We start from the raw sequence: 22,548 nt of genomic DNA on the forward strand, positions 1-22,548 counted from the left end.
CCCAAAGGGGCCGAGAGATAGTGGGCTGCCTTGCAGGGGAGGGCTCAGTAGAGGCCAGGCGGTGGTTGGGGGGGCGGGAAAGCTTCAATTGGGGCCCTTGCCCTTTGGCCTCCAGAAGGGCGTCCTGAGCCTCGGAGGATGCCCAGGGACCCCGGAGGCCCTCACTGGCTTGGGGCTGCGCCTCCCCTCCCGTCCCCTGCTGCATCCCCACCCCAGGTGAGGCCCAGCTGCTGCTCCTGGATACCTCCTGCCTGGAAGAGGGGGCTTCTCCTCCTTAATCCCTAAAAAGGAGCCCCCCACACACTCAAATTGGGCAGGGGAGTGTCCAGCAGGCCCTGCTTCACCCTGTCCAGGGAAGGACCAGGCGCCTCTCAGGGGTCTTGGCAGCCCCAGCCTGGAGTCCCCCTGGGGTCCTGTGGCAACTAAAAGGGCATCTAGTCCACCCCCTCCAGGCACGCAGAGAAAGAGAGAGCCTGACTGAGAGTTGCAGGGAGGGCAAAGGAAAGGGGGTCCCCCCCGGAGCTGCAGCCCCCCAAGACCGAAAGGATCCCCCTCCTCCCCCTTTCTCCGCGTCCTTCTCTGCTCCGAACTATGTCCTGCACTGGGCGAAGTCTGGAGAGACTCTGCCTGGAAGCTGATGACGCTGCAGAAGGGAGAATTCCCATTGATGCTTCTGCTTACACTGGACGCTCCGAACTTCAAAGTCTCAGAAAAACCGCTTCCTCCCCCATCCAGACCCTCCGATTCCGCCTCGGGGGCTGGGAGCATCTCCGTCCCCCTCCCCTCTCTATTTGGGATACCCATGTGGGGCAGCCTCATGTGCTCTGCCGGGGTCCCCCTGCTGCTGCTGCTGCTGCTGCTGGTGGGGGCGCTGTGCGGGGTCCCCAGAAGCGACGGGGGGAAGGAGCCCCCCGGTAAGGAGGGGGCTGGGTGGGGGGAGGGGGCTGGGAGGGTCCCCCTGATGCTCGGGGGGAGCGGAGGAAAGGGGCTGGGACCCCCAGGAGGGTCTTTGGGGAAGGGGCCGAGGGCAAGGGAGGGTGGAGCCAGCAGGAGCTTCGATCTCCTCTCCCTCCCCACAGCCCCCAGGAGGATGGAGAGGGACCCCCTTTCCTCGTGGTGCGGATGTGTGGTTGTGGGGAGAGGGGTTGTGGGAACGCAGCCAACTGGGAGGACTCTCCTCCCCACCCCCGTGGCTAGATCGGAGTTGGACCTTCCGGGCCCCAAACTGGATCCGGAGCCCCCAAAGTTGGTTGCATTAAAAGGGGGAGGGGGCGGAAAGCGAAAGAGGGAAACTGCTGCATTTTCATACAAAATCCACGCAAGGAAAAGATGCATTTTGGGAAAAGAATTTTCCTTCATCAGGAACTTCAGTTTTTCTTATGAATTTCAAATCAGAGGCTCTTCAGGTCAGGCAAGACTTGAGCTTCGATCTTGAGTTGGGAAAGGAGACCAGCCCCACCCCCCCATAATTCCCCATAGCGGAATCAGGGCCGGGAGGGGAACCATAGGGGGCGGATGAGGGGGGGTCTTCCCCAAAACTCTTCCTTTTGTGAAGGAAGCTGGAGACCCCGCCCCCTGGATGGTCTTGGGGGGGCTGCAGGGGCCCTATTTTGGGAAGGGGGCGGTAAGGAGGCCTGAACCCCCGACTGGCATCGCAAGGCAGGCGGTACGACTGAATATTGGGGGGGGGGAGAAAAGTTTGGGGGAGCCGGGGGAGCCAGGGAAGGGGGGTTTGGGGGGAGGGAAGGGCTGGGAGACCCCAGGAGCATCAGTCCAGAGAGCCTTCTTGTGCCCCCCTCCCCATATCCCCCCCCCAGGAAGAGGGAGACGGAGGCATGGATGTTGCTTTCACTCCAGCCCAGAGAGCTTCTGGTGGTCTCTTTGCCCCCCTCCCCACATATTTCCTGCCGCTTTGGGGGGCAAAGGGGCCCCACCTGGATCCAAGGTTCCCTGCAGAGAGTAGGGCAGTCTGCTGGACCAGCTGAGCTTCTGCCTGCCTTTCTCCACCCTGGAAGTTCTTCCCCCTCCCCCCTTTCCTCTCCACTGGGACCGATAATAGCTTCCCCCTCCCTCCTCCAGGGGGCGTCTTGAGGGAGCGACAGCCCTGCGGGGTGGGCCACTGCTGCCAAAGGAAGGCGTTGGAGCTTCTCCCATTGGGGCGGATTGGGGCCCTTCCTCCCACACCCTCCCAGTGATGGGAGGTTGTATGCATTGGGTGGGGGTCTTTGCGGATCCCCCCGCCTCTCCCCCAGGGAGCCCCATTAGGAAAGCGGAGGGGGGCTGAGAAAGGTCCATACAGCTCTGCCTTCCGGCTGGGCCCTCCAGAGGCCATCCATCGGCCTCCGTAGCAGGTCTCCGCCCTCCCCCTCCCCGCGTGGGTCCCTCCTCCAGTCGCGGCTGGGAGCGATGGGCTCGGGACTCCGTCCTGACGGCCTTCCTCCTCCTCCTCCTCCTCGCAGCCCATTTCCTGCTCCAGGCGAAGCACAACTGCCACTTCCTGAACGGGACGCAGCGGGTGCGTGTCCTGCTGAGGCACTTCTACGACCGGCAGGAGCTTGCCCGCTTCGACAGCGACCTGGGCAAGTTCGTGGCCGTGACCGCGTTGGGGCAGCCGGTTGCCGACGCTTGGAACAGCGATAAGGACCGCCTGCAGGACCAGAGGGCCGCTGTGGATCGCTTCTGCCGGCACAATTACGGGGTGTTCAACCAGGAGGGGATTCATGTGATTGGCCGGAGAGGTGAGTCCGGGGGGAGGGAGGGGCTTCGGGGGGGGGATGCCGGGACCCCCCCTTCCTTTAATCGTTTAAATGTACGAAGATTCTCCCTTATAGAGTTTTCCCACCTAATTGGGCGAGTTTTAGAGAGCAGTTGCCGGAAAATTTTGGCGTTACTCGGTGTTTTGCGGCTCCTTTTGGGCTCCTTTTCAGGGCGTGTTGGGCTATAAAAATTTCGGGCCTCTGGCAGCCCTGCTTTGCTCCTCCTTTATTCTGCGCTCCCAGATCTACGGAATATTCCTCTCCTTCCCGGAATCCAGACTCTCTCCCTGCCCGGAATCAGGGATCCCTCTGATCCCTCTGGAAAAGGGCCCAAAAGTGATTTTTTTGTGTGGGGTGGGGGGAGAACCCAGCAATGTCTCCCTCCTCCCAAATAGATCGCTCAAAGGGCCTCTCCAGTCCTTTTTTCCGGCCAGGAGCCCATTTCTCACACCCCAGAAATGGTGTGTTTGGCATTTTAGGACAAAAAAATGAATTCCCAAAGGTGGGAAAAGGGAATTAGCAAAAGTTCTTTTGCCTGTCCCTGTGCCCTTTCTCAGGCGTTTTGCTTCTTTTTATTAATTATTATTTATTCAGAGTTGTTTGGAGTCTGGCAGCTTCTAAATCCAACAAAACAAAAAAATAAGCAAATAGTGGACACAAGCTAGAAATTATAATCATGTTTCACTGTTTAAACCAAGACGCAAAGCTCAATCATACGGAACTATGACTGAGAAAAAGAGACAGTTTGGTCTGGGCTAGTTGTGCTGGTTCGTTGTCGCTCGCAACGGTTCCTCCCCACGTCCTTTGCACGCTTGAGCCCGGCTGGACCTGGTGCTTTTCCAGGTCTGCTTTTTTTTATTGCCGCTTTTGCTTCGTGGATAGTTGGACAGACCCCCAAGCAGAAGATCAGGAGCCTAAATCCCTTGAGATCCCAAAGGAAGGGAGAGACACAAAGGGCGAATTCTCTCCTGGGTCGAAAACTACAAGCTGCAGGCAAGAGAAAGACGAATTTCACTTCTAGTTGGGGCAAAGTAATGCTGCAGACCACTTGCAACCAAGGAAAGGAAATACAGTATTAAAACGAAATTAATGGGCCCCCCATTTCCAGGGATCCCTCCAGATTCCTCTGAATTCTCTTTTAGCGAATTTGTTGTCATCTGGAAATCTGAAATGCATCTTAGAATTTTATTCCTCACCAAGTTCCTTTCTGAGACCAAAGAAACAGGCATTTGCATGAAATTAAGTTCTTTATTCTTCAGCCAGGAGCAAAAGCAACAGCAAAAGCTCCTTGGCCTACTGAGGTGGCAGCTGAAATACAGGAAATCCTCAGAAAGAAACCTATAATGGTTACATTTCATATCTGCGCTTTTGTATCTATAAAATATGTTCAGGCAAATGTTTGTATTTTTTCCCATTGAAGCAAAGTATATCAAATTTTACACATCGAACGCAGAGGCATCTTAGAGGTGAAACAATTCCTAACGGGGGGTGAAAATCCAAGGGAGACCAAAGCCATTTCAACAGAATCTGCTGATCGGGAGCAATACCAGTTTAGTTCTTACAGGTGGTCCTCAGTGAACAACCACTTGTTCACAGACCCAAGTTCAGGGCCGCAACTAGGGTCTCTCTCTCCCAGGGCAAACATGGATTCTGCGCCCATTTTGGCGCGCCCCCCGCGCGGCGCCCGGGGCACATGCCCCGGTTGCCCCCCCTAGTTGCGGCCCTGCCGAAGTTACGACGGTGCTGAATGAGTGGTACTTACGACTGGTCCTCAAAGTTCTGGCTGTTACAGCACCACCGTGGCCATGTGATGGTGATCTGGGCGGTTGGCGACCGGCGCGCACAACACTCCCATGAGTGGAGTGAATGGGGAAGCCGTCAGAGACGGTTGCAAGTTGCTCCCGTAAGTCATTCCCACTGCTTTTTTTCTTGAGGAGCCCGCTAGGGAGCATGAGACCCTGGGATCTCTTACTCAGTAGCCTGTGCCAGCCTGCAGCAACCCCTGCCTGCACTGGCACCGCAGCACCCCGTGTCCCTGCCCGCACTCGTGCCATGCCGCAGCCCCCCCACTTGCTCGCTGTCCGTAGCACTCACCCGCCCACTGGCCTGCGTGTGAGCCGCCAAAGGCTAGTTGTGACCAGGACTTGCAACTTCCTGCCGGCTTCCCCATTAACTTTGCCTGTTGGAAGCCGGTGGGTAGTCACAAGTCGCGGTCACGTGTCCTCGCTTAACAACCCGCGATCCTTGCTTAATGACAGCAACAGCCGGGATTGCCGTTGCTAAGTGGCACAGTCACATGACATTGCACTTTACAACCGTATCCCTTAGCGATGGAAATTCTGGTCCCAATTCCTGTCGTTAAGCGAGGACTATGTTCTCCTGTATTCCTTTTCTTGCAACCCCCCAAGCCCAGGAACGACACTCAGCCTTCCCCCAAACCTTGTGCACGACCCCAATGGAGCTGCTGCCATACCCTGGGTTGCGGCCTGCTCTCTTACCTCGTCGCCTCAGACCCTTCCTCCTCTTCCTGTCCGTGCCCCTCTCCTTCTGCCATTAAAGGCATCCAAAATATATACTGTTGCTCCTCCACTCCATGATGTTCTTCCGCGTTCTCCTCCCTAGTGAAAGACTTTGCACAGAGATAAAGTTCACTGTTTCCTTCAGGGCCTTTGATCTTTCCACGCCCAGCAGAGAAGAAAGGATCGTGGAATCGTGAGGGGCCAATAATTTTGTTGCTTACTAACCCTTCCTCACTGTTGCCTTCTCCCCCGCTGACGTTGATGGGGCATCTGCTGGGAGCGTGGCCTTCTTGGGCACAACTCCCGGGGCCTGGGACTCCCTGCCAAAGGAGGCCTGCCGGGCTCCCTCCCAGCTCTCTTTCCACTGGCAGACAAAGCATCCCTCTTTAGTACATGCTGCTTTTGAGAGGTGAGCTGGAATTGCGTTAACTGGTCAGGAACAATTTATTTCTTCTGCTGAATGTTCTTATGGGGCAGCTTTGTCGGGTGCTGGCATTTGACAGAAAAAGGAGCCATGAACTAATGAAATAAATGTGTGTCTCCGGGGGTGGAGAGGTTGGCCTCTGCATAAAGTTGCTGGGGATTGACAGCTCATACCCAGCTTAGGGTCCTTAGTTTTGGATCAGCCTCAGTGGGAAAGGGGTGCTGCCCTTTGGTCACCATTGCTGTGCTGGCTGAGGAGGACAGGACCTTAATTTTAAGGCAGCAGAGACCTGACCTTTCCAACCTCTTGCTCCAGGAAGGGGAATCTTGCACCAACGTATCAATGCAAGTTAGTGGCGAAGCGCTTTCTGGCAAACAGGTACCCCCTTCTCTGTCTGGGCCATGAAGCCGAATGTGGCTTCCCTTCGCCCTGGGAAACGGGGGAGAAGGGCCACCTCTGGTGCCAGGTCTCCTGCTGCAGAGGCGCTGCTCTGCCCCTTCTCCCCCCTGTTCAGCTACCCATGACAAGGAGCCAAGGGGAGAGAAAAGGCCCCTTCCCCCTTGTTTTGGCTGGCCAGGCTGGGGAGAGAAGAGGGGGTCGTCCAGAGACGGAAGGGAAAATTTCATCGGAGCCACAAGGAACATAGTGCATGGTTAAAAAAGCGAAAGTGTTGGCTTCTCTCTGCAGGAAACGGAGCCATCACTACTGTGGGAGCCATCACTACTGTGGGAAGGCGGGACCTTTAAATGTCCTTCCTTCGTTTTCAGGCTGCTATTCTGTCTCCTGCAGGTAATATGAATAGAGTTTTTGCCCCTGGGGCATTGGCTCTAGTGCCAGTCTAGTGCCCCCTGCATATCTGGTAGGGAATTTCACGCCCCCCCACCCTCACCCCAATGGTTAAGAAATGCCGAGGAGGATCGGGTCCAAGGAGATGAGCTGCTGCCTTCCTTGTTCTTCCTCCAAGCCTCCAGTGCCCAGGGGTGGCCCCACCTCCAGACCAGCCCGTACGCTAATCTGGATGTGATGAGCCCATCAGAGGGCTAGAGGGTGACCGTCGGCTGCCTCCCCATCCCTGACGAGAACGAGAAGACCAGGCTGAGGTGGTAGTTCAGGGCTGGGCTAGAAACCAGGAGTTCTAATCCTGCCTGAGAAGCACTTGGAAGCTGGTGAGGGTGGGGATGGGGGGCAGCCACAACACTCGCAGCCCAGCCTACCTCACAGGGCTGCTGTGTGGAGAAAATAGGAGGAGGGAGCATCCTCTCTGAATTAGACAATAAAGGCAAGATACAAATCTCATACCGTACTCATTCCCCAGATCCACTAAGGCTGTGCTTTTCAACCTGGGCCACTTAAGATGCATGGGCTTGAATGCTGGCTGGGGAATTCTGGGAACTGAAGTCCACACATCTTGGAAGTGGCCAGGGTTGAAAGACAGCACCCTAAGGAAATGATTCAACGAACAACGAGCTGGTGGACACAGGCGTGCCAACCTCCAGGAACCGTCAAGCTATTTCCAAGTGGGCGACAAGTCAACTGAGGTTCTTATGATCTTGGAAGGTCCCAGTTCCTCCCATTTCCCCCTTTTGGAGTTAAGGACACTTATCTGGCAGTTCTTCAGGACTTCTACAACAAAGACTTGGGGGCACAGGCTACTCGTTCCTTCTGAAAACAGGGACACAAGAAAGCAGTATCTACATCCTGCTGGAAGACGAGGCCCAGAGAACAGCCGAGCGTTTCTGCCTCTGCCTCTTCTCCTTCCCTCAAGAGCAGGCATTTTCCTTCTTTTCCTTTTGTGGAAAAGGATGAATCTTTGGAAAACCAAAGGTTTTTCACTTTGCTTCCCATCCTTCGGCTTGTTCCCTTCCTGACCCTGTCCCAACCCTCGTGACCAGCCACACCGCTCCAGGATGAGCGTTTCCCTCTCTGCCTCTCCTTTCCCCGAAGGCCACCAGCCTTCTGCTGAGGCCACCTCAGCTGCTCCTGCCCCTGCTCACGGAAACCGCTTGCAACTGTACGTCTAGCACCAACCGTTTTAGCAACGTCCGTCCACTCTGGGCTCCTTTTCCTACTAGGAAACGGATGCAAACTCCTCTGAGTGTCTGCACAGAACCATTTTCCACACTCCAAGGTTTCCCACCCATCTCTGCCCTTTTACTGGAAACTTGCTCATTACAGTAACACAGCTCTCCTTGCGTGTTCCACATATGCATGTGCTTTCCTGTGTGTGTGTGTGTGTGTGTGTGTGTGTGGAGAGAGAGAGAGAGAGAGAGGAAATTACTATTTATTTATCAGATTTTTATCACCACCCATCTCCCCCCAAAGAGGGACTCTGGGCAGTTTACAATAAAAACAAGGTTAAAATTCAAAACAATCATAAATACTAAATACAATAAAAATAAAAATACAATGAAATCTAGATGGCTAAAAGCTCTCCATCAGTTTGTGAGTATAAGGGCTGTTCCAAGATCGTTCTAGGGCACCAGCCATTCCCAGGAGTGGCCATTCCTCTTCCCATTCCAGGCCTGCTGGCAAAACCAGATTTCTAATTTTTTACGGAAGTCCAGGAGCGAGGGGGCCTGTCTCACCTCTCCTTCCCCTGTTCCAGAGGGCAGGGGCCACCGCAGAGAAGGCCCGCTTCCGAGACCCCGCCAGATGGAGCTCCTTTACGGAAGGGGTCTGCAGCATGCCCTCTCTCATGACCGGGTGGGGCGGGTCGATGTGACAGGGACGAGACAGTCCCTCAGGTAACCTGCCCCCTGCCATGTAGGGCTTTAAAGGTCATAACCAACACCTTGAATTGGACCCGGAAGCAAACTGGCACCCAGTGCAGCTCGCGCAGTAAAGGTGTTACATGTGCCACCCTTGGGGCACCTAAAATTACCCACGGGGCCACATTCTGGACCAGCTGTAGCTTCTGGATACTCTTCAAGGGTAGCCCCATGTACAGCACATTACAGTAGTCTATATGGGAGATGACCAGGGCACGAGTGACCATGTGAAGGGCCTCCTGGTCCAGGAAAGGGCGTAATTGGCACACAACATGAAGCTGTGCAAAGGCCCTCCTGGCCACGACTGCCACCTGCTCTTTGAGCAGGAGTCTTGAGTCCAGGAGAACCCCCAGATTACGCACCGGGTCTGTCTGGGGCAGTGCAACCCCATCCAGAGCCAAAGATGATAAAGTCCCAGATACCGAGGAGACCGCCCCCACAGCCACTCCATCTTACCAAGGTTCAGCTAAAACCTGTTGTTCCCCATCCAGACCCCCACAGCCTCCAGGCACCGAGAGAGGATGGTCACAGCATCACTTAAGTCACCCAGCATGGAGATGTAGTATAATTGAGTATCATCAGCATATTGATGATACCTCATCTTGTGGCAATGATCTCACCCAGAGGTTTCATTTAGACGTTAAAAAGGAGTGGGCAGAGAACCGAACCCTGTGGCACCCCACAAAGGAGGGGTCGAGGGTCGGATCTCTCACTCCCTATCACCCCCGATTGGGACCAGCCCTGGAGGAAGGAGATGAACCAGCGCAGAACTGCACTGCCCACCCGCAACTCCCTCAGCCAACCCAAAAGGATACCATGGTCGATGACATAAAAGCAGCTGAGAGGTCAAGAAGGGCCAGGATGGATGCACTGCCCCCATCCCACCCTCGCCAGAGGTCATCCATAAGTGCGACCAATGCTGTTTCCGTCCCATATCCAGGCCTGAAACCTGACTGAAAGGGGTCCAGGTAATCCGTTTCATCCAGAGTCCTCTGGAGCTGCAAAGCCACCACTTTCTCAACCACCTTCCCCAAAAAGGGAAGGCGGGAGACTGGACAAAAATTGTCCAGGATAGTAGGGTCCAGCAATGGCTTCTTGAGGAGGGGGCGCACCAGCGCTTCCTTAAAGGTTGCCAGAAACACCCCCTCACTCAAGGATGCATTTACCATCGTCTTGACCCCGCCACGTCACCTCCGGAGCAGCCTTCACCAGCCAAGAGGGGCATGGGTCTTATTGGCAGGTGGTGGCGTTTACAGTCCAGAGGATCCTGTCTACTAGGTCAGGCCCAACAGGATCAAACCGTTCCCAGATAACTGATAAGTACGTTCCCCGGGCATCTCCACAGACGCTGTCCCATGCTCGGAGTCCAACCTGGAACGGAGCCGAGCGATTTTATCCTGCAGGTGCCCAGAAAACTCCTCAGCACGGCCCTGTAAATGGATCACCGAATCCCCCTTACTCAAGAAGGATCAAGCAATCTTAAACCGGGCTGCCGGGCGGCGTTCCGCGGATGCAGTAAGAGTGGAGAAATACTGACGTTTCACCACTCTTACCGCCACAAGACAGGCCTTAACAGCAGCTCTAGGTTGTGTTCGGTAGGATTCGGTCTTTGCTTACTATTGCTAAAACTTTTCTCACGTTCCAGCATGTTTCTGCACTGGGGTTCTCTGAGTTAAGATTTTTGCTTCATGCCGATATAGATTCTTTTATATAAAATAAGGTCATTATCACCAACTTTCCTCATGTGATAATTTACATACTTTCTCCCCCCGTGGATTAATTTACGCATTGCCAGAAACGTGCTCCTGCTGAAGTGCTGTCCACAGCCCAGGCCACTCACGCGGCCCCTGACCCCGACGCGTGGGTCCGTCTGTGGGAGGTGAGGTGCCCGCTCTGGCAGAAGCTCTTCCCGCACAGCAGACACCGGTAGGGCTTCTCCCCGGTGTGGGTCCGTCTGTGGGAGGTGAGGGTGCTGCTCATGCTGAAGCTCTTCCCGCACACCGGGCACCGGTACGGCTTCTCCCCGGTGTGGATGCGCTGGTGGCGCGTGAGGTCGCTGCTCTTGCTGAAGTTCTTCCCGCAGTGCAGACATTTATAGGGCTTCTCCCCGGTGTGGATGCTCACGTGGGAAGACAGCTGTGAGCTCCACCGGAAGCTCTTCCCGCACTCCTGGCACCGGTAGGGCTGCTCCCCGGTGTGGATCCGTTTGTGCGCGGTGAGGTGGCCGCTCTGGCTGAAGCTCCGCCCACATTCTGCGCACCGGTAGGGCTTCTCCCCTGTGTGGATCCTCCTGTGGGAAGTCAGGGTGCTGGAGTCGCTGAAGTTCTTCCCGCACTCCGCGCACTTGTACGGTCTTTCTTCGGTGTGGATTATCTGATGACGCGTGAGGGTGGCACTGACCCTGAAGCTCTTCCCGCACTCCCGGCACTTGTACGGCTTCTCCCCAGTGTGGATCCTTTGGTGGGAAATAAGGTAACTGCTGATGCTGAAGCTCTTCCCACACTCCAAACATTTGTAGCGTTTTTCTCCCGCATAGACTCTTGGTTGTAAAGAAAGTGGGAAGATCTGGCCGAAACTGCTTCCGTGCTCTCTAGAGTCACACTGCTGGTCTTCGGTGTGGGCTTTGCAATCTTGACCAGAATCAGATTTATCTCTCCATATCTCCCCGTAACCCAGGCATTTTCCCTTTTGATCTTGCTGGGTCAGGAAGCCGTAGAGTTCTGGAGGGTGAGGAGGAGATAATTTCTCCCATCCGTCATTTGACTGGATGTTCTCAAATCTTTTCAGTTCCCATTGACTTTGAAGCTTTTCTTCTTTTACATTATACACGTTTCCTCCTGATGCCATCAGCCCCAGCTCCTCCCAGTCCACCTTCTCATGCCCATCACCTGCTGAGGCAAAAAGACAGGAAGTAGGAAGTAGGAAGGCTTACCAGGCTGTCACCTGGCCGTCACCTGGATTTCAGGATCCACCCTCTAGTTGCATCTTTTCTTTCTGCATCTACAGGGTCTCAGAGGAGCCAAATCCAAATTCCTTCCATTTACATCATTTTTTTCATTTCTGTAACTATGCAGTCTCACAAATGAATTTACAGTTGACGCAACTGACAAAAAATTTGTCTGGACTAGTTCAGATACAATGGACTTTGTCCATCGCTGATATCTGGAAACAAATTTGATTTATTGTATTAGAAGTTTCCTAACTGGGATTCATTAAATTGAGGTTTTACATACCCTGATGGGACCAAGATTCTGTTTTGACTGTGGAACTGTTTCAGAGAACAACGTGATGGTTCACAATGCACAGATACGTATTTCTATTCCTGTGATAGAATTGGGCGATCAGATTAGAACGAGAAGCAAGGACCAAAGCAGGCGGGTGTCATGAGTGCCGTTGAGCTGAAGTCATCAGCGCAATGGCACACATGACAATAGCAAGGAAAGAGGTGAAGGGGCTCAAGATAAGTAGCCATCAACCCACAACGACTAACGGCCAACAAACAATAACTAAACGGATCACGGAGCACACCCAAGCCATCAGCGCCAATACAACGGAGATCGCCCAGCTGACAGCAATCACCGGATGAATAGAAAACCCGATGATGGGCGATCCCGGAACGCCAGCGGGGCCTCACAACCCCTCACCCACCAGCAGGGCAACGTATTGGACAAAGGGGGGTGACGTGACCGCGAGTAAGGGGGCGCTGACCGGCGCGGGGTATTTAAACCCCGCACCGGCGCGCTCCTGTCACTCTCAGCTTTTTTCTTCCGACGCTGTAACTGCGCTGTGAATAAATCAGAGCCTGATCCACGAACCAGTGTCTGAGTATTATTCAGAGGCAGGCAGCGCATGACATAAAGCTGAGAGTCATAAACTCAGCCTCGCCGAGCCCCACCGGACAACGAGCCGCGGGAGGAGTAGACGGCGAGAAGACCAGCAAGATGAGGCCGGAGCGGCGCGGGCAAGGAGGGCGAGCCGCGCGGCAAGAGACAGAGGAGGACCGACCAAGGCCAGAGGCACCGCGGACTCCCGGAGCCATGGACGCCCACCCCACCCGACCCGAGCCTCAGCTCCAACCCCAAGGGGAGATGGCGACGGAGGCAACCCGACCGCGGGAGGGAGCAGCACGACTTCCGAAACCAGCGGAGGACCCCGCGCCCCACATCGCACCCCAGCAACGGGCATGGAGCGACAGCCCAACGGCGGTCAACACGGAGGAGGACGATGGAGACACCCAGCAGACGGCGGAGGAAGCGGACCCGCGGCAGAGGGAGGATGAACCCCGCCGGCAACCCACCCCCGCTGACGCGCCAACGGAACCGGCCCCAGCGGCGGCGCGGGCTGTGGACGAGGAGGCACGAGCTGAACTCGCGGCCATGCGGGCTCAACTGACGGAACTCCGGACCATGCTCCAGTCGCTTATGCCCCCCGCGCCACCCAACGACGTCCCCGCACAGGCCCACACCCCGAGCGAAGCACCGAACCCCCACGGGCCAGCGGAGGGTCAGCAGACGGCACAGGCGGACGACACCACAGACCGGGAAGCGAGAGGCAGGGCCGCGCAAAACGCCCGGGCCCCAAAGGACTTCCCCATCTTCTTCGATGGGACCCCCACGAAACTCTCGTTCTTCGTCACGAACGCTAGGGAGTTCATGGGGAGGCACGGACACTCCTACGACTCCGAGGCCGACAAGATCGCCGCCGTGGCGATCAAACTCCAAGACAGGGCGGCGGACTGGTACGTCCAACTGTACGAGTCCAGCTCCCCCGCCCTCGCCACCTTCCCTGCTTTCATCAATGAGATGAAAAACTACTTCGAAGACCCCCTAGCCAAAGTAAGGGCGAAAAGCGCACTCCAAAGACTTAAACAGGGCACACGCACGGTCCCTGACTACGCCCTGGAGTTCAAAGCCCTCGCGGGGACGGTCAGCGACTGGTCCGAGACCACCCTGCTGGAAATGTTCAAAAGGGGGCTCAATCGCGACGTTCTCCAATGGGCCCTCTACCGCGACGACCCAGAAACGCTACACGGGTGGATCCACCTCGCGGGGAAAGCCGAACACGCGCACCGCACCTTCCTCATGACAACCACGGAAGACACAAACTATGCCGGAAAAAAGGTACCCGCACCACACGTGGGGATGGCCGGCCCCATATACCCAAAAAAGAAATTCAATCGGGAGCCCTGCGGGAGGTGTGGCAAATTAGGGCACAAGACGGTGGATTGCTTCGCCAACCGACCGCCGACCAGTGCGCCCAAACCCACCCCGAAAATTAGCCCCAAACCACCCAACCTGGGGCCGCCCCCTCACCGCCGAATGACCGTGGCCACAGCGACACCAGAGGAAGGCTGGGACGCTTACTGGGGGGAAGAGGATAACGCAGACCCCGACCAGCCGGCGGGAAAAGCTCCCCGCCTGCCCTGAAACGCGTGGCGAGGCAGGCGGTGGGACAGCAGCGCGGACCACCTCGACGGAACGACGACAGCCCCGTAATAATGGCAGCAATCAAACTCTCTGCCGGCAACGGAGCCACCACGGCCGCGGCACTAGTGGACTCGGGGTGCTCAAAAAACCTCATCCACCCCGACCTAGTCGCCAAACTCGACCTCCGCTGCTTCCCCCTCCCCACGCCGCTGGCATTCCACCAGCTGGACGGCTCCACAGCGGGAGGGAAACCAGCCACGCTACAAACCGAGCCGGTCACCCTGCAAATGGGCACTCACACCGAGCGCACATCGTTCGTCGTCACGCACATCGGACGGCCCATTGCAGTCCTGGGGATGCCATGGCTCGCGACAAACAACCCGCGGATCAACTGGGAGACCCGCACCTTCACATTCGGCGATGGCGAGTATCGAGCACCAGTTCCAGCGGGCAGAACCAACCCCACTGTAGGACGAGCGGAGGCGACTACACAAGACAACGCCGCTACCACAGCAGACCTCCCGGAACAATACGCCGACTTCTCCGAGGTCTTCGGAGAGGCAGAAGCTGACCAATTACCCCCCCACCGCAAGACGGATTGCCGGATCGACCTACTGCCCGACGTCCCCTTACCTAGACCAAAGGTCTACTCGATGACCCCGAAGGAGATGGCAACCCTCCGGGAGTTCATCGATAAAAACCTAGACAGGGGATTCATAGAGCCAGCATGCTCACCGGTCGGAGCCCCCGTCTTATTCCGGGAGAAGAAAGACGGCACCCTACGGCTCTGCACCGACTACCGGGGCCTAAACGCGGCTTCCCTGTCCAACAAATACCCCTTACCCCTGGTGAAGGACATGCTCGCCCACCTGTCCACGGGCAAAGTCTTTTCCAAACTGGACCTTCGCGAGGCGTACTATCGCATCCGAATCAGGGAGGGGGACGAATGGAAGACGGCGTTCAACTGCCCCCTAGGCGCCTTCCAGTACAAAGTACTGCCCTTCGGACTCGCGGGGGCCCCTGGGGTGTTCATGCAGCTCATCAATGAGGTACTGCATGAACATCTGTTCAAAGGGGTCCTGGTCTACATCGACGACGTCCTTATTTACACAAAAATGCACGAGGAACATGTGACCCTAGTCAGGCAAGTCCTCGACAAGCTCAGAAGGGCGCAGCTCTATGCCAAGCCTACAAAGTGCGAGTTTCACAAAGAGCGCCTAGACTACCTGGGGTACCGAATCTCCGGGGACGGCATCGAAATGGACCCCGCAAAAGTCGAAGCGGTGCTAAACTGGGAGCGCCCCCGCAACAGACGCCAACTACAGAGCTTCCTCGGATTCGCGAATTTTTACAGGTCATTCGCCCGGGGGTTCACAGAGATAGCCCTCCCCCTAACGGACCTCCTCAAAACCAAAGGGGTGGGGGACACCTGACGCGCCAAGAACCCAGGCACAGTGCTGAATTGGACTCCCGCGTGCCAGACCGCATTCAACAAGCTGAAAGCGCTGTTCACTACGGAGCCAATCCTCGCGCACCCAGACCCAGAACGGCCGTTCGTGGTCCAAGCCGACGCCTCAGACTTCTCCCTGGGAGCCATCCTGCTACAGAAAGACCCCACGGGACTCCTGAAACCATGCGCCTACCTGTCAAGGAAGTTCTCCGAGACAGAAAGGCGATGGCACGTCTGGGAGAAAGAAGCCTTCGCGGTGAAATCAGCGCTAGAGACATGGCGACACCTACTCGAGGGAGCCACCCAACCATTCGAGGTCTGGACCGACCACCGGAACCTCGAGGCCCTACGAACGCCCAGACGCCTTAGCCCAAAACAGGTCCGATCGGCCCAATTCTTCAGCCGCTTTAATTTCCAGCTGAAGTTCATGCCGGGCAAAAAGAACTTCCTGGCCGACGCCCTCTCCCGACTGCCCCAAGACGAAGAGCCCGCCCCAGACACCATTGGGACGGTCCTATCCGCCTCGCAACTGGGGATGGCCGTGACCACCCGAAGCGGCGTGCGGAGGCAGCTCGACTCTACGGCGCAGCCGACGGCGGGACAACCGGCGACCGGAAGAAGCCAACCGCAACTACCAGGGGGAATGCGCACGGACCTCGCCGCCGCCCTCAAAACTGACCCCTGGTTCCTGGCAAACCTCGACAAGGTAACGATGGCACAGGACCTAGCATGGGGGGAAGGCAGAATCTACGTCCCGGACTCGCAACGCCAGGCGATCTTGCATAGGTCACACGACGCCAAACAAGCGGGACACTTTGGGTTCCTCAAGACCCTACACCTAACACGGCGTCAATTCTGGTGGCCCGCGCTCAGGCGTGACGTAAAAGCCTACATAGCCTCCTGCCCAACGTGCGCTAGGGCCAAACGGGCACCAGGCAAACCCGCGGGGCTATTACAACGGGTGGCAGAACCCTCCCGCCCATGGGAGGAAATCTCTATGGATTTTATAGTGGACCTCCCACCCAGCCAGAAGAAAACGGCCATCTGGGTGGTGAAGGACTACTTCTCAAAGCAGGCCCACTTCATCCCCTGCACGTCGGTCCCATCCGCACAACAGCTAGCCAAACTCTTCCTCATCCACGTGTACAGGCTACACGGATGTCCCGCACGTGTGGTGACCGACAGGGGCACACAGTTCACCTCCAAATTCTGGCGGGCCTTCCTAAAGCTGACGGGGACCCAACAGGCCCTATCTACGGCCTGGCACCCCCAGACGGACGGAGCCACAGAGGTTCTTAATGCCACCTTAGAGCAATTCATACGATCATATACTAACTACCACCAAGACGACTGGGCTGAACTGCTCCCGTTCGCCGAAGTCGCATACAACAACGCCGTCCACACGAGCACGGGGAAAACTCCGTTTGAAGTAGTCTCGGGGCGCGACTTCGTCCCCATACCGGAGCTACCTCAACCCCCGGAACCCCAGGTGGACGCTAGCGACTGGGGACGGAAGATCGCGGAAGCATGGCCAGTAATCACGGCGGCGCTGAAGGATGCACAGGCAGTCTACAAAGAGCAGGCCGACAAGCACCGGCGCCAACAACCGACGTTCCAAGCGGGGGATATGGCCTACCTATCCACCAAGTTCCTAAAGTCAACCCAACCCTCAAAAAAACTGGGGCCTAAGTACATCGGGCCGTTCCGAGTCACCCAAATAGTGAACCCGGTAGCAATACGCTTGGACCTGCCACACAACCTACGGAGACTCCACCCGGTGTTCCACACCAGCCTCCTGAAACCGGCAACCACCTCCCGATGGCACCCAAGCACGCCACAGCCCGCACCGGTGATGATCGACGGGCAACACCACTTCGAGATAAGGGACATTCTCGACTCCCGCAAGCAACGAGGAACTCTACACTATCTGGTCAGGTGGAAACACTTCCCCCACCCGGAATGGGTGGCGGCGCACAACGTTAACGCGCCTGACCTAACCAGAGCATTTCACCGGGCATACCCCGACAAGCCACAACCAAGGTCAGCAAGCCAAACCCCCCCCCGCAGGCCCCCCCCGCCTCCCGTGCCCCAAGGGAAAGGGCCCCCCCAAGCCCGCGACTTGGGTGGACCTCCCCCCCCGGGACTCACTCCCCCCGCCCCGGGCCCACGAGGTGGTGACAAGCGTTCGCCAGCACCCTCCCCCCGCCCCCTGGCTGCGGGGGAGTGGCAAGCAAGTCAACAGGGCAACCTGGGGGCAACGCCCAGGAGATACAACAAAGGCGACGCACTTTAAAAGGAAAAAAAGAAGGGCCCTACCTGGAGCTGATAAGCACCCGACCAGCCACGCCTCTCTCCTCGCCGAACTGAGCCAAACAAACAGGGTGTGGCTGGAGCATGCGCACGCCAGGACGGGACCCGGGCATGCGCACCATGGATACATCCTGGGAAGGCACGTGGTAGAGGGAGGAGCAAAGGGAGGGGCGACAACTACTCTGGCGGGAATTTCGGAAAAAAAAAAAAAAAAAAGTGCCGTTTGACAGCTCCACCGAAAAAAAAAAAACACACCAGAAAACCGCGGGGGAGCACTATTCGGACAGGGGGCAGTATGTCATGAGTGCCGTTGAGCTGAAGTCATCAGCGCAATGGCACACATGACAATAGCAAGGAAAGAGGTGAAGGGGCTCAAGATAAGTAGCCATCAACCCACAACGACTAACGGCCAACAAACAATAACTAAACGGATCACGGAGCACACCCAAGCCATCAGCGCCAATACAACGGAGATCGCCCAGCTGACAGCAATCACCGGATGAATAGAAAACCCGATGATGGGCGATCCCGGAACGCCAGCGGGGCCTCACAACCCCTCACCCACCGGCAGGGCAACGTATTGGACAAAGGGGGGTGACGTGACCGCGAGTGAGGGGGCGCTGACCGGCGCGGGGTATTTAAACCCCGCACCGGCGCGCTCCTGTCACTCTCAGCTTTTTTCTTCCGACGCTGTAACTGCGCTGTGAATAAATCAGAGCCTGATCCACGAACCAGTGTCTGAGTATTATTCAGAGGCAGGCAGCGCATGACAGCGGGGAAGAAGAGGGCAAGATGGGACCACAGGAAGCACCTGTGGAGCTGCCAAATTTTTTGCCCCCACTGACTGGAGCAGATGAAACTTGGGAAAAGTACTTCATTTTGAAGACTTGTAATCAGGCGTTAATCATCTTAATGCTGAATTTGGCCTCCATGTTTCTATAGATCCTACCCGCCCCATCTTATAAACTTTGTGCAAATAAGCCTTCCAACTTACGCACAGAAAAAATAAGGAGAAATTGGAGGCAGAAGACAAAAGAAAAGCAAATCTAAATAAACCTTGTTTCTACCACAATTCCAGCTATTCTCCTTACTTTTCTGTTCCTGTAAATCTTCCTTGCTTTCCCCTGTCTACACAGCTTCATACATCGCCCTTTTTTCAATCAACATTCATTTATTTTCAGTTTTATTCTTGTTTCACCACACATACTTCATCCCCAGTTCCCAATACATTCAGCTGACTGTTATGTTTCTGCTGACAGATCCAACTCAATTTTTTTACTTTTCCAACATTCATTCCTTGCAACAGGCCATATCACCACTTCCAGCCTCCTAACATACCACCGACATTTGCACATCTTAAAATTCCTCCATCCATTTCCCTGTCCTTATTAACATTCTACTAAGGTTCACAAATTCATCTACTTTTTTTTTTGTCATTTAGATATGACATGTAGTTGTTTGCTGCATTTCCCCTCTCAGACACAACTGTCCTGGTGTCTGGTACACTAACTTTCAGGCACGTGCTATTCGTTGCATCAGGCCGCTTTGAATCGTTTGATATGGCAGCCTTGTAAATCCAACCAATTATTCTTAGCATCACCATCGTCCAATCTATCACTTGGGCATTCGACCAACCACACAGTCTTTTCGCCGGCCAGCGTCGGCACGTTTGGGCCAATGTGCTACGAGGGTTAGGGTCGCCACTAAAGCTTTATCCCAAGGATGCCCTGGCTCTTCTAGGATCGCTAAACCCGGGACGTCTATCCTGGTATCTGCAGTGAACAGGCAGAAGCTCAGGATATTCTAACATAGCGGAAGGGGGGGAGGGGGAGGGGGGAACAGGGGAACAGAGTGTGCAGCCCCCTGCACATTCTTCATACGGTGCATCCTTTCTTACGCCTCCTTCATGTTCCTCCCCCCCCCCAACCTCATTCTGAACTAAACAGCTCCACTTTCATCTTTCCCTGGATCCAAACCATTCTCATCGCCTACTCGTTCTCTTGGAACCTTTCTGTATCTTTTCCAGCTTTTCAATATTATCTGTCTCACCCGATTCACACAATGATTACTATTTATTTATCTATCATCTATCTATCAAATTTGTATAACCGCCCACCTCAAAAAAAAAAAGTGGGCAGTGTACAACACTGAGTCAAAAAACCAGTATAAAAACATTCGTTATGAAGACTATAAAAAGCACAAAAACAAGAGAGGGTGATGTCAGCTGCAGCAAGGGAGCCATCGCGAGATCTCCCCGGGGCCCTGGACCTCCAGGCCAGAAGGCAAAGCCAGGTCTTGAGGGACCTGCAGAAGGTTCGGAGGGACAGAGCTGACCTCACTTCCGGGGGCAGAAGCTCCCACAAGGCAGGCACCATGGCAGAGAAGGCCCGCCTCCTGGGACTTGCCACGTGTAGTCCCCTGACAGAGAGACCCACAGCATGCCTTCTCATTTTACTACAATGATGGTTCTCTTTTCAAATCCTTGCCTAAAGATTCCAACCACAGAGTTAATTTTAAAAAAACCCGGCATAGGATTTTTACTGAGCTTCCCACCAGGATCCCCCCTGGTAAACGCCAGCTGAAATGCCCATAACGTGCACATTGAACGTTTCTACCAAGAGGGTCCCTTGCATTGAACAGCATTCACCGTTTGGGGGATCCATGTGGTGTGGGATTCAACCCTCCCGAACTCCTAGCCATTCCCACACCCCTGAGCAGGCGCAGGTTAACATTAACTCAACAAGAAGGGATGAAAAAAAGTAGTAGCAGCAGTAGAAATGGTCGCAAACAAGCATGTTATCCCAGCCTTGTGGAAAACCACCAGGTCAGGGCGACTCTTACCCAGAGAGGCCACGTTCCTAGAAGTCTCCAGCATGACTTCCTGGTGGAGGGCTTTTTGGCTCGAATCTAGCAATGCCCACTCCTCTGCTGTGAAACCGACGGCCACTTCCTTGAGGGAAACGGGAGCCTGCGAGAGAAAGGAGGTGTCCTCTGTTTACATACCGTCATAAGAAACATGCAAATTCTCTCCAGTAACTCGCAAATCCCCAAAATAGCAATTTTCAGTAGAGTAAGTGGGTGTTTTCTGCAGGATTTGAACATCTGTACAATGTCGAGGGAATGCTGCGTTAGTCTATGGTGGCTAAAAATCAGCCGTCTGGTAGCACTTTTTCCAAATAACTATTATTCCGAGGCAGAAGCTTTTGTGAGCTTGTGAAATGGGCAGAACTCCCATCATCTGACCAGTAACTTATTTGGGGCAAAAGGTGGCTGATGTAACTGGGTCCTCAATGCCACTTAATGACAGCAGTTCCATTATCCTTCCAAGTCAGTTAGCTACAAACTCTGTCCATCTGAAAGGATCTCCAATCCTTTCCTCTGAGGACACCCCAAGGTTGTTTTCACAGATCCATTGCCCATGAGCTTCTGATGCCCCTGGGGAGCAATACAGCCTCAGTGCCCTTACATTCAGACACGAAATGGCTGAGGAAAGCCATTCAGGGGTCAGCGTGGGATGCTGTCAACATGCAAACAAGATACGGGCCAATTTCTGCTTCTCAGATTCCAGGGAAGCTGCTCAGTATTCGTTGCACCCTGTTTCTGGGGCTGATCTCCTGCTGGAAGACCTTCACGGTGGTGGGTGGGCTGTAAATGATTCCGATAAACAAATAAATAGTAATGTGAAGGTGAGTCCAGAGGAGCTACAGATGAAGAAAGGGAGAGATTGCAGAACCAGAATTCAACCTCTTTAGCACAGAATAACATCTGCCTTGAAACAACCACATTTACAGGATTATTTTATGGTGGGGGTGAGTGGAGGGATCTTTCTCCTACCTGAGTTGGAAGCCCAGCCATCATTTCTGCTCCAACACAAAGGAAAGATGTTTCCAGCGGGACCGTCAAGACCATCCCATTATCTGTAAGTGAGACAAAGATGGTCAAAGTAGGCTTTTTTTAAAGAAAAGCATTCCTACTAAATTCTGGGAAGAAGCATGAACGCCACACTTGCAAGGAAGGGCAAGATAACTAAAACCTCAGAAAGACGAAAACCCAGGAACATGAGTGTGGTCTCAGAAGGAACTCTTCCTTACCTGGTGAGATGTCCTGCTTCTGCGAGGTGCTCCCAGGGAATGGCTTCCTAGACGGAGCGGACGGACCCCCCCTCCTCTGGGTGGATTCGGCAGGCGCCTCCTCCAAAGGCCTCTCCTCCACCTGAAAGGCCGGGCAGAGTTAAGGCAGGAGGGCCGTGCTGGGCTGCAGCTAGAGGGCAGGCAAGAGCCCGTTTTCTGCGCCTCAGCTGCCATCTAGCGATTGCGCGGGCTATTGCAACGCAGGCACTGCAAAGCTAGAACTAAGCAAATTAGACAGGGAATTAATACCTTTTTATTCCCTGCCTGAACTCTAACCCCGCCTCCCCAAGCCTCATCAGGGGGAGGGGGAGGGGCAGGGGGAGGGGGCCTGAGTAGGAGCAATGGCGCAATCCCTCGGGGGGAGGGGAGCAGCTGCTTCGCTCGGCTGTCCGTCCCAGAGGAGAGGAGAGGGCAGGGCAGGGCAGGGCAGGGCGGGGCGGCCCTCGGGGAGCCCCAACCCGCCGTCCTCTCACCTGCCGCTCCCGCCGCTCCTGGGCGCGGCTCAGCAGGAAGGCCTCGGCCAGGGCCACCGCCTGCGCGCTGCTCTCCGCGCCGCACTCGCGCACCCAGCCGGCCATCTCGGCGGGCAGCGCCGCCAGCAGCTGCTCCAGCAGCACCAGGTCCAGCAGCTGCGCCGTCGTGCGCCGCTCGGGCTGCAGCCACTCCCGGCACAGGCGGTGCAGGCGGCTGCACAGCTCCCGCGGGCCCGCCGCCGCCCGGTACCCGCAGCCGCGGAAGCGCCGGCGCCGCAGCTCCCAGGCGGGG

The 22,548-nt window shown here is 55.6% G+C and overlaps 3 protein-coding genes across 4 annotated transcripts in view; all 3 read right to left on the minus strand.

Moving 5' to 3' along the window:
- LOC134491980 (zinc finger and SCAN domain-containing protein 2-like) overlaps positions 1 to 22,548 on the minus strand; it is a 305,728-nt gene that overhangs the window by 174,881 nt on the left and 108,299 nt on the right. The gene's annotated exons all lie outside the window — the stretch shown is intronic.
- LOC134492005 (H-2 class II histocompatibility antigen, E-S beta chain-like) overlaps positions 1 to 22,548 on the minus strand; it is a 148,912-nt gene that overhangs the window by 120,423 nt on the left and 5,941 nt on the right. The window lies entirely within an intron of this gene.
- Positions 10,252 to 21,879, minus strand: LOC134491979 (zinc finger protein 664-like). 2 transcript variants are annotated; one of them, XM_063296089.1, is made up of 4 exons: positions 21,745 to 21,879; positions 21,488 to 21,570; positions 20,495 to 20,621; positions 10,252 to 11,355 (listed from the first exon to the last, which is right to left on the minus strand). In XM_063296089.1, the coding sequence occupies exons 2-4, from the start codon at positions 21,560 to 21,562 to the stop codon at positions 10,304 to 10,306; spliced, it is 1,254 nt and encodes a 417-aa protein (XP_063152159.1). In that variant the 5' UTR covers positions 21,563 to 21,570; positions 21,745 to 21,879; the 3' UTR covers positions 10,252 to 10,303. The 2 variants fall into 2 exon arrangements, with proteins under 2 accessions (XP_063152159.1, XP_063152158.1); XM_063296088.1 differs by having other exon boundaries at positions 10,252 to 11,358.

The sequence above is a fragment of the Candoia aspera genome, chromosome 2 (genome assembly GCF_035149785.1).
Source record: "Candoia aspera isolate rCanAsp1 chromosome 2, rCanAsp1.hap2, whole genome shotgun sequence".
In the NCBI taxonomy this organism is placed as follows: Eukaryota; Metazoa; Chordata; class Lepidosauria; order Squamata; family Boidae; genus Candoia; species Candoia aspera.